Source organism: Scyliorhinus torazame, chromosome 11, assembly GCF_047496885.1.
Source record: "Scyliorhinus torazame isolate Kashiwa2021f chromosome 11, sScyTor2.1, whole genome shotgun sequence".
Taxonomy (NCBI): domain Eukaryota; kingdom Metazoa; phylum Chordata; class Chondrichthyes; order Carcharhiniformes; family Scyliorhinidae; genus Scyliorhinus; species Scyliorhinus torazame.
Genome location: NC_092717.1, coordinates 75072443 through 75085125, shown reverse-complemented (window position 1 = coordinate 75085125; position 12683 = coordinate 75072443). Strand labels below are relative to the sequence as shown.

Genomic DNA, 12683 nt, shown 5'->3' with positions numbered 1-12683 from the left:
GATGGGTTCCCGGTGGAGTTCTACAGGAAATATGTAGACCTGTTAGCCCCGTTGCTGGTAAGGACCTTCAATGAATCAAGGGAGGGGGGGACCCTGCCCCCAACAATGTCGGAGGCGACGATCTCTTTGATGTTGAAGCGGGATAAGGACCCACTGCAATGTGGGTCGTATAGGCCAATCTCGCTCCTTCATGTAGATGCTAAGTTGCTGGCAAAAATGTTGGCCATGAGGATTGAGGACTGTGTCCAGGGGGTGATTCATGAGGACCAGACGGGATTCGTAAAGGGTAGGCAGTTAAATACTAATGTGCGAAGGCTCCTAAATGTGATAATGATGCCATCGGTGGAGGGAGAAGCGGAGATAGTGACAGCCATGGACGCGGAGAAGGCCTTCGATCGGGTAGAGTGGGAGTATCTCTGGGAAGTGTTGAGGAGGTTTGGGTTCGGGGGAGGGTTTATCAGTTGGGTTAAGCTCCTGTATAAAGCCTCGGTGGCGAGTGTGGTCACTAACCGGCGGAGGTCGGAGTATTTCCGGCTGTATCGAGGGACGAGGCAGGGGTACCCCCTGTCCCCTCTGCTGTTCGCATTAGCAATTGAACCTTTGGCCATGGCGTTAAGGGAGTCGGGGGAGTGGAAGGGGGTGGTTCGAGGGGGAGAGGAACATCGAGTGTCGCTGTACGCAGACGACCTGTTGCTGTATGTGACGGATCCAGTGGAGGGGATGGTTGAGGCAATGCAGATCCTACGGGAGTTTGGAGACATTTCGGGCTATAAGCTCAATGTGGGAAAGAGTGAGCTCTTTGTGATCCATCCGGGGGATCAGGGAAGAGGGATAGACGACCTACCGTTGAGGAGGGTGGAAAGGCGCTTTCGATACTTGGGGATTCAGGTAGCTAGGAGCTGGGGGGCACTGCACAAACTTAATTTGTCGCGGTTGGTGGAACAGATGGAGAAGGATTTTAAAAGGTGGGACATGTTGCCACTCTCGCTGGCGGGTAGGGTACAGTCGGTTAAAATGGTGGTCCTCCCGAGATTTCTTTTTGTATTTCAATGCCTCCCAATTGTGATCACTAAGGCCTTTTTTAAGAGGGTAAGCAGGAGCATTACGGGATTTGTGTGGGCAAGCAAGACCCCGAGGGGAAGGAGTTGGGTTCTTGGAGCGTAGCAGAGAGGAGGGTTGGCGTTGCCGAATTTGGCTTGTTACTATTGGGCAGCCAACGTGGCAATGATCTGTAAGTGGGTGACGGAGGGAGAGGGGGCGGCGTGGAAGAGGTTGGAGATGGCGTCCTGCAAAGGAACAAGCCTGGGGGCGCTGGTGACGGCACCGCTGCCGCTCTCGCCGACAAGGTATACCACGAGCCCGGTGGTGGCAGCAACGCTAAGGATCTGGGGGCAGTGGAGACGGCACAGGGGTGCGACGGGAGCCTCACTGTGCTCCCCGATTAGAGACAACCATCGCTTTGTCCCAGGAAGGATAGAGGGGGGATTTCAGAGCTGGTATCGGGCAGGGATTAGAAGAATGGGGGACCTGTTCATTGACGGGATGTTTGCGAGCTTAGGGGCGCTGGAGGAGAAGTTTGGGCTCCCCCAAGGGAACGCTTTCAGGTACATGCAAGTGAGGGCGTTTTTGAGGCAGCAGGTGAGGGAATTCCCGTTGCTCCCGGCACAGGGGATTCAAGATAGGGTGATTTCGGGCGTATAGGTCGGGGAGGGCAAGGTGTCGGCGATATACCAGGAGATGAAAGAAGAGGGGGAGGCTTTGGTAGAGGAGCTGAAGGGTAAATGGGAGGAGGAGCTGGGGGAGGAGATTGAGGAGGGGCTATGGGCTGACGCCCTAAGTAGGGTTAATTCCTCTTCCTCGTGTGCCAGGCTTAGCCTGATACAATTTAAGGTGGTGCATAGAGCGCATATGACGGGGGCGAGGCTGAGCAGGTTCTCTAGGGTGGAGGACAGATGTGGGAGGTGCTCAGGAAGTCCGGCGAACCATGTCCATATGTTTTGGTCATGCCCAGCACTGGAGGGGTTCTGGAGGGGTGTGGCGGGAACAGTATCTAAGGTGGTGAAAGTCCGGGTCAAGTCAAGATGGGAGCTAGTACTATTTGGAGTAGTTGACGAGCTGGGAGTGCAGGAGGCGAAAGAGGCCGGCATTCTGGCCTTTGCGTCCCTAGTAGCCCGGCGAAGAATCTTGCTAATGTGGAAGGAGACGAAGCCCCCCAGCATAGAGGCCTGGATAAATGATATGGCAGGGTTTATCAAGCTGGAAAGGATAAAGTTTGCCTTGAGAGGGTCTGCGCAGGGGTTCTACAGGCGGTGGTAACCGTTCCTAGACCATCTCGCGGAGCGTTAGATGAAGGTCGGACAGCAGCAACAGCAACCCAGGGGGGGGGGGGGGGGGAGGGGGGACATCGTTCGTGGTGGTGGGGGGGGGGGGTTTCCTGTGGGGGGCATTTGAGCAAGAAAACACATGAATGATCCGGAAACTGACATGTACGGAAAGAATCCAATGTACAAAGTTTTGTATCTTATTGACTTGCCATGTTCATGTCTTGCCACGCGAGTTCTTTTTCCATTTTTTTTGTTACGGGGGGGCGGGGGGTTTGTTTCTAAGGTAGAAAATATTGTTATTGAAAAATTCTTAATAAAAACATATTTTTTATAAAAAAAAGAACTCGGGGAAGCCATAAGGAATATCAACTTCATGCAGTCGGGGAAAGCACTGGGCCCAGATGGGTTCCCAGTGGGCTTTTCTCAAAGCATTGTGCCAGCACTGGCCCCAAACCTGCGGGAAATGTTCAATTATTAGCAATCGAGAGGAACCTGTCGCCCATGCTGGCCCAGGCTTCGATATCACTGATCCCAAAAAAGGGGAAAGACCCGATGGAGTGCAGATCATATAGACCCATCTCATTCCTAAACACTGATGGCAAAGTACTGGCAAATGCCCTTGCAAGGCTACTGGAAAGTTGTGTGCCAGAGATAGTCACAGAGGATCAGACAGGCTTTGTCAAGGGCAGACAGCAAACATCAGGTGCCTGCCAAACATGATCACGAGCCGACCTGGGACAGAGACACCAGAGGTGATCATCTCCCTAGACGTATAGAAGGCCTTCGACAGGATCGAATGGAGGTACCTCACAGAGGTACAGGAACGGTTTGCGTTCGGGCCAGGGTTCACCTTGTGAAACTATTGATCAGCGCTCCCATGGCGAGCGTATGGACAAGCACCACCAGCTCTGGATACGTCCGGCTGCACAGAGGCATGAGGCCGGGATGCCCCTTATTAGTACTGCTATTTGCCCTGGCAGTCGAGCCACTGGCTTTCGCTCTTAAATCAACAAAGGGGAGACAGAGAGCAGAGTCTCACACTATGCGGATGACATGCTCCTCTATGTCTCAAATCCCCAGCATGGCCAGCATGGGAGCAATAATGGAACCCCTAAGGGAGTTCGGAGCCCTCTCCGGTTACAAACTTAATCTGTAAGAAGTCTTACAACACCAGGTTAAAGTCCAACAGGTTTGTTTCAAACACTAGCTTTCGGAGTACTGCTCCTTCCTCAGGTGAATGAAGAGGTATGTTCCAGAAACATATATATAGACAAATTCAAAGATGCAAGACAATGCTTAGAATGCAAGCATTTGCAGTTAATTAAGTGTTTACATATACACATATCTCTGGATATGTAAACACTTAATTAACTGCAAATGCTCACATTCTAAGCATTGTCTTGCATCTTTGAATTTGTCTATATATATGTTTCTGGAACATACCTCATTCTCCTGAGGGAGGAGCAGTGCTCTGAAAGCTAGTGTTTGAAACAAACCTGTTGAACTTTAACCTGGTGTTGTAAGACTTCATACTGTGCTCACCCCAGTCCAACGCCGGCATCTCCACATCAAACTTAATCTGAGCAAGAGGAAAATCTTCCCCGTGAACCCGTGGTGGGGGAGTGGGAATAACCAGAGCTGGGGAAGTTGCCGGTCAAACTAGCCCAGACCAAATTCCGATACCCGGAGATCCAAATAGCTCACGACTGGACACGGATTCATAAATTGAACCTAAAAGGTTTGCCGGAGGTGGTAAATCGGGATCTTTGGTGGGAGCACAGATGATCAAGATGAATGTGCTGCCCAGGTTCCTTTTTCGGTTCAGATCCCTGCCGATCTTCATCCCCAGGTCCTTCTTCTTGATCGAAGTTGACAAAGTAATCATGACATTTTTTATTTTGGGGGGGGGGGGGGGGAAATCTCAGGAAAAAGGTGCTACAGAGAAGGAGAAACATGGGGACTTGGCCCTCCCGAACCTCCAGTTCTACCTCTGGTCTCCCAACGCAGGAATGGTACGGGGATGGATCAAGGAACCAGGGATAGAATGGGTTAAGATGCAAAAACCATAGATTCATCCTCATGGCGATGGACGCCTCCTTCAAAAGGTGGAGACTCGATAAAGGGACACTGATGTTAGGGGACCTATATGTAGATGGCAGAGTAGCGACCCTGGGGGAACTTCCAAAAGGGAATGAGCTAAGATACAGACAAATCAGAAATTTCCTCGAGATACCAGGACACTCACTATTTGACAGACGTCTGACCGCAGGTGAATGGGGGAACAACAACTGTGTTGTCATGTACGGATGGATACTAGAATAGGTACGTACACCCGCACGTGAAAAATAGAAGGATAATAATCTTTATTATTGTCACAAGTAGGCTTACATTAACATTGCAATGAAGTGTCTGTGAAAATCTAAGAACTAGGCATGGCGATAGGGTGAGGACTCTGGATCGAAGCACTGCACAAGGCGAATTCCAACTCCACATGCGCAGGGTTGAGCCTGAAGCAGCTAAAGGTAGTACACTGGATGCACTCAATCGGAACAAGAATGAGCGGGTTCTTTGCGGAGGTGGAGGCCAAATGTAACAGTGCCAGGGAGGCCAGACCAACTATACCCACAGGTTCTGGTCTTGCCCCAGGCTTGTCGGGTACTAGACGACCTTCTTCAAGACCATGTCCAAGGTTGTGGGGTGAGGGTGAAGCAGTGTCCACTAAAGCCGCTCTTCGGGGTATCAGAGCAGCCAGAGCTCTATATGGGATGGGGGCAAACGCCCTAGCCTTTGCCTCCTTGATCGTCTGCGAAGACTTCTGCTCAGCTAGCGATTGGCAGCATCACCCAAGGCCACAGATTGGCAGTCAAATCTAGCGGAGTTCTTCAAATTGGAGAAAGTAAAATATACCATCCAGGGATCAGAGCAAGGCTTCCACAATGCGTGGAGGCAATTCACCAGCCTGTTTCAAGACCTGTTGGTGACCAGCAACCAGTAAGCAAAAGCGGAAGGGAGAAAAAGCAAAACAGACAATGGAAGAAAGTAGGGGTGTGGGGGACATAAAGGGGGGAAACACAGGAAAGGGGAACTGGAAAGGACAAAAGGCACGAGCGCAAGCGGAAACGACCGCAACTGCGAGAGCAAACCGCGTCAGGTTAGCGTTGAACAAGCCCCCCCCCCCCCCCCCCCGCCGATACTGTTCAGTGCAGAAGATGAGGACGGGGGCAAAGCTACGCGGCGATGGCGGATGTTAACTGGGGTCTCGCAAAGAAGGGCCACCACACCTGTACAAATGCACTGTCATTGCACTCTGTAAATATCCCTTTGTTTTTTTGTTTGTTGTCATGTTGATATTATATGTTCTGTTATAAATGAAATTCTTAATAAAATACTCCGTTAAAAAAATGATAGCCTGGGAGTTCTGATAACGTCATGCCAGAAGATCCTCATTAGCAATCCAACCGGTAGTTTCACATACTCTGCGACCTGGAAAGACAGCCTACTGCTGCAACGACTTCAACCGCCGAAACAAGGGCACCCATTTTCCATTTCATATTTTAATTCCTATTCTTTTAACCCCTTGCCCTATGTGTGTCTGTCTTGTGTGTGTTTGGGTAGAGGGTGGGATGGTAAACGGGGGAGTAGTAGATTAGCTGGCCGTTAGTCTATTATAAGTATTGCATGTCTTATCTATATTTTCATTATAAATAAACAGTTGTCGTGTTTCACTTACAAATCTGGTGGCCGCAAGTCATTGGAACAGTCAAGGGACAAAGATATCAGAAACTCTATCCGAATTATTGATTAATTCACTCGTCTTGGGACTTCGGGATCCTGTGGGGCTGGAATCGACCACGCACTAACCCAGGGCGTTAGAACAAGAAGCTCGGCACAATCTAGGACAAAGTAATCCACTTGGTTGGCACTATATCACCACCGTAAAAATTTACGGACTCCACTACTGGCACAAGTGGGCATCAACTCGCCAAACCTTCTTCTGCGACAGCACCTCCACTACCTGGGATTTCTATGGCCAGGCACATGGGAATTCCATGCATTGGAATTCCATAGTCTGCAAGCTACATACCATGCTGGCTTGGAATGATATCACTGCTCTTTCACTGTTGCTGGGTCAAAATCCTGGAAATTCTTTCCTAAAAGAACTGGGGGTTGCAGTGATTCAAGAAGGTAATTTACCAATAACCTCTCACGGTAATTAGGGATGAGGAACAGATGCTGACCTTGCCAGAGATGCACAAATCCCATGAAAGATAAACAGAAATCTGATACCCTAATTTTCTTCAAGAAAGAATTTTCTGCACTTACTTCTTATATGTGATTGCAAACCCACTGCAATGAAGTTAACTGCCTCCTGAAATGGACTTGTGAGTCATTTAGTTGCTCTAAACCACTACAGACCACCCTGCATTGATCAAGGCTTACGTTTGGTTCATAACAAAGGCCCTAAAAGTTCTCCCTACTAACACCCGAGGCATATGCCAAGAAATGGAGAGCTGGCCACAGACTAGTCAAGCAATACAGTCATAGTCACAAGAATCAGACCTTTTAGTCAATATCCCAGATTCCTCCATCACAATCCTTGGATCCTATCGACAAGGGAGACATCAGTCAAGGCAGCATGTGCTATAGTCGGAAGCTAGTGAGCCCAAGGAACCCCAATATTGATTCCGCACACTGAAATCTTGTGGTACCAGGTCATATACAGGTCTAGTCGTCTACCGCCATGCCTCAACTGATGAATCAGTGCTCTACCAAGCTGAACACTACTTGGTAGATGCACTGAAAGTAGTAAGGACACAAATTATATTTTGGATGGGAGGAATTAAATATCCATCTCTAGGAGTAGCTTGGTAGCACCACTACTAGGCTTGTGGCAGGTGGTGAGAAAACCAACAGGAGGGAAAATCTTTTTCACTTCTACTCACCCATCTACCTCATGTAGGTGCACCTATCCATGACTGCCCTCATGAGCCTACTTTCACGCATTGGGAAATTGATGGAAGGGGCTGTTAGCAGTGGTCTCAACCATATCAAAACCCCGCTCTTCGCACGGAAGACATCCTCACTGTTATATGGCAGTGTTTTTCAAATTTCTTTTCCTGGGAACCCATTTTTACCAACCAGCCAACCTTTGCGACCCATGCCGGCCGGCTTTCGCGGCGTACGCCGCCTAAACTTTTTACCCACCATTTTTGCTTACTTTTAATGCGACAGGTGAGCCTGCTTGGTCCTAATGGTCTCGCTTGCTTTGTCATTCAATGTAACATTTCTGTACGGGTTGTTCATCAGAGGTCCTGGAGATCACACCAGCACTGCTTTGTCCTATTGTGGGCTCTCCTGAACAGCTCACATCACCACTGCTTTGGCTTGTGTGGATTCTCCTGAGCCACTATCAGCAGCAGGTTTACTGTGAGATCCTGGCCGGTTTGTGTATCTTGCCCTCTCTTTCTTATTCCAAAATGATCCATTTTAAATTTTACTCTCCTATTGCTAGTTTGTTGCTGATAAAATGGAGGAATCCCACGTGATGTTAGGGTTCAGGGCACGTGATTTGCTCTCTGCCGCTTCAGACAAGACTGCATTCAATGTAAAAAAAATCTTCTCCTGGGTCAGTGCGCTGACGTCAGGGGATGCGGTGTTTCTCGCTGGACTACAGGGCTGCGCACTGATGAGCAGACATGCATGCACACCGCGCCCGCATTTTGAAAGCCGTTGTGGCTGTCATTTTTATAAGCCGATTGCTTTGGCTACTGCGCACTAATTCCCACGATTGGAAACGTCGCGTTGGATGGCTCTGCGACCCTCCCAACGCCCGCCCTTGACCCACCTACGGGACGCGACCCCGACTTTGAAAATGACTGTTATATGGGATAGATTCAGAACAGCACATAATTGGGCATCAAAGCGGCAGAGTGCACATCAGCAGCAGCAGAATTGCATTCCACCAGAATCAATAACTTCATGGCCTTACGTAACTCGCATTCCACAATTATCATAAAGCTCAACACACATTCAATGGAGAGTGCAAAAGAACATGCCAGCAACAGAACCAGTCATACTTAAAAATGAGGTGTCAATCTGGTGAAGCTACACCACATGACTACACGCATGCTAAACAATGGAAGTAGCATGCTATAGACAAAGGTAACCAAAATAGACAACTGGTCAGATCTTTAGTCCTGCCACAATCAATTGTAAATAGCAAAGGGAAATTAAACAATTAACAGGTAGAGGAGGCCGTATAAACATCCCAAACTTCAATGGTGGAGGAATTCTGCAGATTTGTCTGAAAGACAAGGCTCAAGTGCTTGCAAACATCTTTAGCCTGAAGTACTGAGTGGATGATCCAACTTGGCCTTCTCCTGAAATCCCCACTAAGACAAAAGCCAGTCTTCAGCCAATTCAGTTCACTCCATGTGATTTTAAGAAACAATGCATTGCATACAGCGAAGGTTACGAGCCCCAGCAACATCCCAGTTGTAGTGATAAAAATTTCAGAACTAGCTGCACCTCTAACCCAGTTATTCTGGTACAGTTGCAATAGTTGCACCGGCATGACAAAGTAGAACATTTCCAAGATATATCCATTATACAAAATGCAGGACAAATTGAATCCTGGCAATTATCATTACATCAGCCAATTCCCAATTAATCATCGGCAAACTGATGGAATGAGTCGCTGACAGTATTATCAAGCGACACTTTTCACCAATGAACTGCTCACTGATACTCAGTTTGAGTTCTGCCAGGACCACAGCTACAGGCCTCATTACAGCCTTAGTCCAAACGTGGACTTAAGGGCTGAACAAAAGAGGTGAGGTGAGAATGACTGTCCTCACCATCGAGGCAGGATTTGACCCAGTGTGGCATCAAGGAGCCCTCATATGTCGATAGAAATCAGAGAGAAAACATCCCATAAATGAATGAAAAGCAGCATATGGAATCTATATTTTGATACAGCGGCACCCCTATACTTGGTGGGGAAAAAAGAAACTAATTCATAACTAATAAGACTTTTTGCACTGATGAGACGAGTTGCTTTGATAGAACACTACATATCCACTGTTATAATTGATATTCCTGGTCAGATCAGTCAAAGTCCACAAATTCTCTCAAACCTTGTTATACCACACTTGGAATATTGTTTCCAGTTCTGGTGTACAAGATGATGAGAGGCATGAATAGAGTGGATAGCCAGAGACTTTTCCCCAGGGTGGAAATGGCTGTCACGAGGGGACATAATTTTAAGGTGATTGGAGGAAGGTATAGGGGAGATGACAGAGGTAGGTTCTTTACACAGAGAGTGGTGGGTATGTGGAATGCACTGCCAGCAGTGGTGGTGGAGTCAGAGTCATTAGGGACATTTAAGCGACTCTTAGACAGGCACATGGACAGCAGTAAATTGAAGGGGTGATTGAAGGTTAGGTTGATCTTAGATTAGGATAAATGGTCAGCACAACATTGTGGGCTGAAGGGCCTGTACTGTGCTGTACTGTTCTATGTTCGATGAATCATGAACTGAAATGCACCTGGAAAAAAAAGTCTGCCTTGGGGAGTAAAAAAAAAAAGGGGGGGGGGGGGGGAAAGAGATAAATGGAAAACATATTCTTCGGAGGATAGTCTGAGGCATATTGTTGGGGCAGAGTAAAGAGAACTTGATATTATATTTAAATAGTATGAACCACAGGCAGACGTGGGAATGCTTAAAGATGATACAGTGTCCATAAAATGAAAACTAATGTATCCAGCAATACCAAATATTCACAAGGGTATATTATCCACAATTGTCTTGCAAGTGACACATTTGGCTTTTGTCCCATCAACATAAAGCACTATTCTATAGGAAGGGTGGACAGAAAGTCCACAGGGAGGTATAGAGAAACAATTTGTAGTAACTCCGGTTTCTTTACCTTGCTATTTACTCAAAATGTGTGGTGTGGAAAATTACTGCACTCATTGTTCTGTGTTCAAGTGCACTGGCATATTAATGCAATCTTCCATTGCACGATCATATGTAGATTTAACCCATACACCTAATCTGAAGATTGAAAATTTATATGCTTACAGTGAAATCAATTTATCTTGGACCCATCATCAATTTATTTAATGTAATCTCAGTTTTCTGCTCGAACAGATGTAATTGGTCAAGCTTTTATCTGATAAAATAAAAGCTGGATTTTGTCACATTTCTATAATACCATTTTCAAGGTGCACAGGTTTTATTTTCCCATTATTAGTTGCTAAACTTGGGAGTAATCAAGCAAAAGTACTTTCAAATAAATGGAAAGCTGAACAGAAAGAGAAACACAAAACAAATTCCTTTTTATAAGTAATGATGCAGAACAGAAAATTTGATACAAATGGAAAATTCAGGAGGAAATGTTAAAAAATTCCAATGAACAGAGTATATTTTAACAGCTTTTCTACTGTAATCCGATTGTTAACATACTGAAACAATTTTTGCGTTACCCAAAGATTAATCGTGTTCATTAGTATTTTTTCCTGACAGATATTCAGGATGTAAAATTTACTTCTCGGTTGGAAACTTTGTAACAGTCTGCCAGCTATGGCAAATAGTGAGCTTGGGGAAGGCAATAAAGGATGTTTTACCTACAGCTATGATACTGCACAGAACATCTGGTTTAGTGAGTAAAGGAAACGGCACTAAATGGGCAGAAAGAAGAAAATCTTTGTGCTAAGAACAGTCTACGTTTTGTGAGCGCCTGTCAAAGGAGAAATCTGGCAAAATGTGTCATAACTGTAAGGTCACGTACTGAGCCAGACTCAAGCAATCAGTTTTTGTTAGACATCTGGTCCTGTTCCACCCGCCATCAACAAGGGGGAAGAGGAATGAAAAAAAAGTGAAGCAGCAACTTCAGCATTCCAGAATGTACACATCAGGGCTCTGATAGCAAGAAAAATAAACAGAAAGAAGGAAACCCTGTCTAGACTGAGCTGCTGCTGGGGCTGAGGCAGACACTGGGTTGGTATTTACTGAGAGGGACTGCCAGGCAGCACTGCCAGGTAAACAGTAAAGTAGAAGAAATGAATAGGAAAACGTCACTGACCGTAGATGAGGACCACAGACTCTTCAATTGCGTGTTGGTAACTAAACTGGGAGTCCAACAGAGCTCGGCTGACAAAAGAACCATAGCAAGTTGACTGGTACCAACCGACGTGGAGGTGGTCAATGTTAACATGACGCAAGCTTCTCATCATTTCCATTTGGTATTGAACTGAAAAACAAAACAGAAAGAAACCATAATTTTCCAACTGCATTTTTCTCCAACAATTTAAGCAATGTAAACTGCTGATATATTTTGTGATTGAGAGGACTCATTGCTCAATAAACTTCACCACTCAAATAAAAAAATTAAACACGGTTTTCAACCATCAACTTTTAACTCAAGCCCCATTTATCTGACATTAAAAACTGCTGGTTTTAATGCTACCGTTTAATAATTATCCCCCAATTCACCCCATAGGTTACTGATTCTTTTCTAGACACATGCAATGTTGAACGGCTCTGATGAGGGGGTCAGAAAACAAATCCAACAAACTGAATCTGCTAGCTACCATTCAGATTATTTTACTGTTCCCATTTAAACACTTTTAGGGATTTATTTAAGCTTGTTCTACACTATAACAGTGGTTTCCGTTGTATGATGTTACCCTTCACTGTAAAAGGTAGTCAAAGCCTTAAAGTTTTAACAGTCAAATCCTGAAGACTAGATAGAAAATGCTAAGGTTGCATGGGGTATAGTTAAATTGATCCTGAAGATGATTGAAGTTGTTGATCAAAATTAAACATTTTCAACCCATGTTAAAATGTATACGAGATACTCAGAGGATCATAGAATTTACGGTACAGGAGGCCATTCAGCCCATCGAGTCTACACCAGCCCCTGAAAGAGCACCCTATCGAAGCCCACCCCCCCCCACCCAATCCAAGTGCACATCTTCACCCTATCCAAGTCCACCCCTCCACCCGATCCAAGTCCACCCCTCCACCCGATCCAAGTCCACCCCTCCACCCGATCCAAGTCCACCCCTCCACCCGATCCAAGTCCACCCCTCCACCCGATCCAAGTCCACCCCTCCACCCGATCCAAGTCCACCCCTCCACCCGATCCAAGTCCACCCCTCCACCCGATCCAAGTCCACCCCTCCACCCGATCCAAGTCCACCCCTCCACCCGATCCAAGTCCACCCCTCCACCCGATCCAAGTCCACCCCTCCACCCGATCCAAGTCCACCCCTCCACCCGATCCAAGTCCACCCCTCCACCCGATCCAAGTCCACCCCTCCACCCGATCCAAGTCCACCCCTCCACCCGATCCA

General features: G+C 46.8%; 1 protein-coding gene across 1 annotated transcript in view; it reads right to left on the bottom strand.

The window, feature by feature from the left end:
* The window catches only part of LOC140385352 (eukaryotic translation initiation factor 3 subunit H-B-like), a 182930-nt gene that overhangs the window by 70816 nt on the left and 99431 nt on the right, over nt 1-12683 (bottom strand). The window contains exon 3 of the mRNA XM_072467419.1: nt 11411-11578. Coding sequence (XP_072323520.1) covers nt 11411-11578 — 168 coding nt within the window. The remainder of the gene's footprint in view (nt 1-11410; nt 11579-12683) is intronic.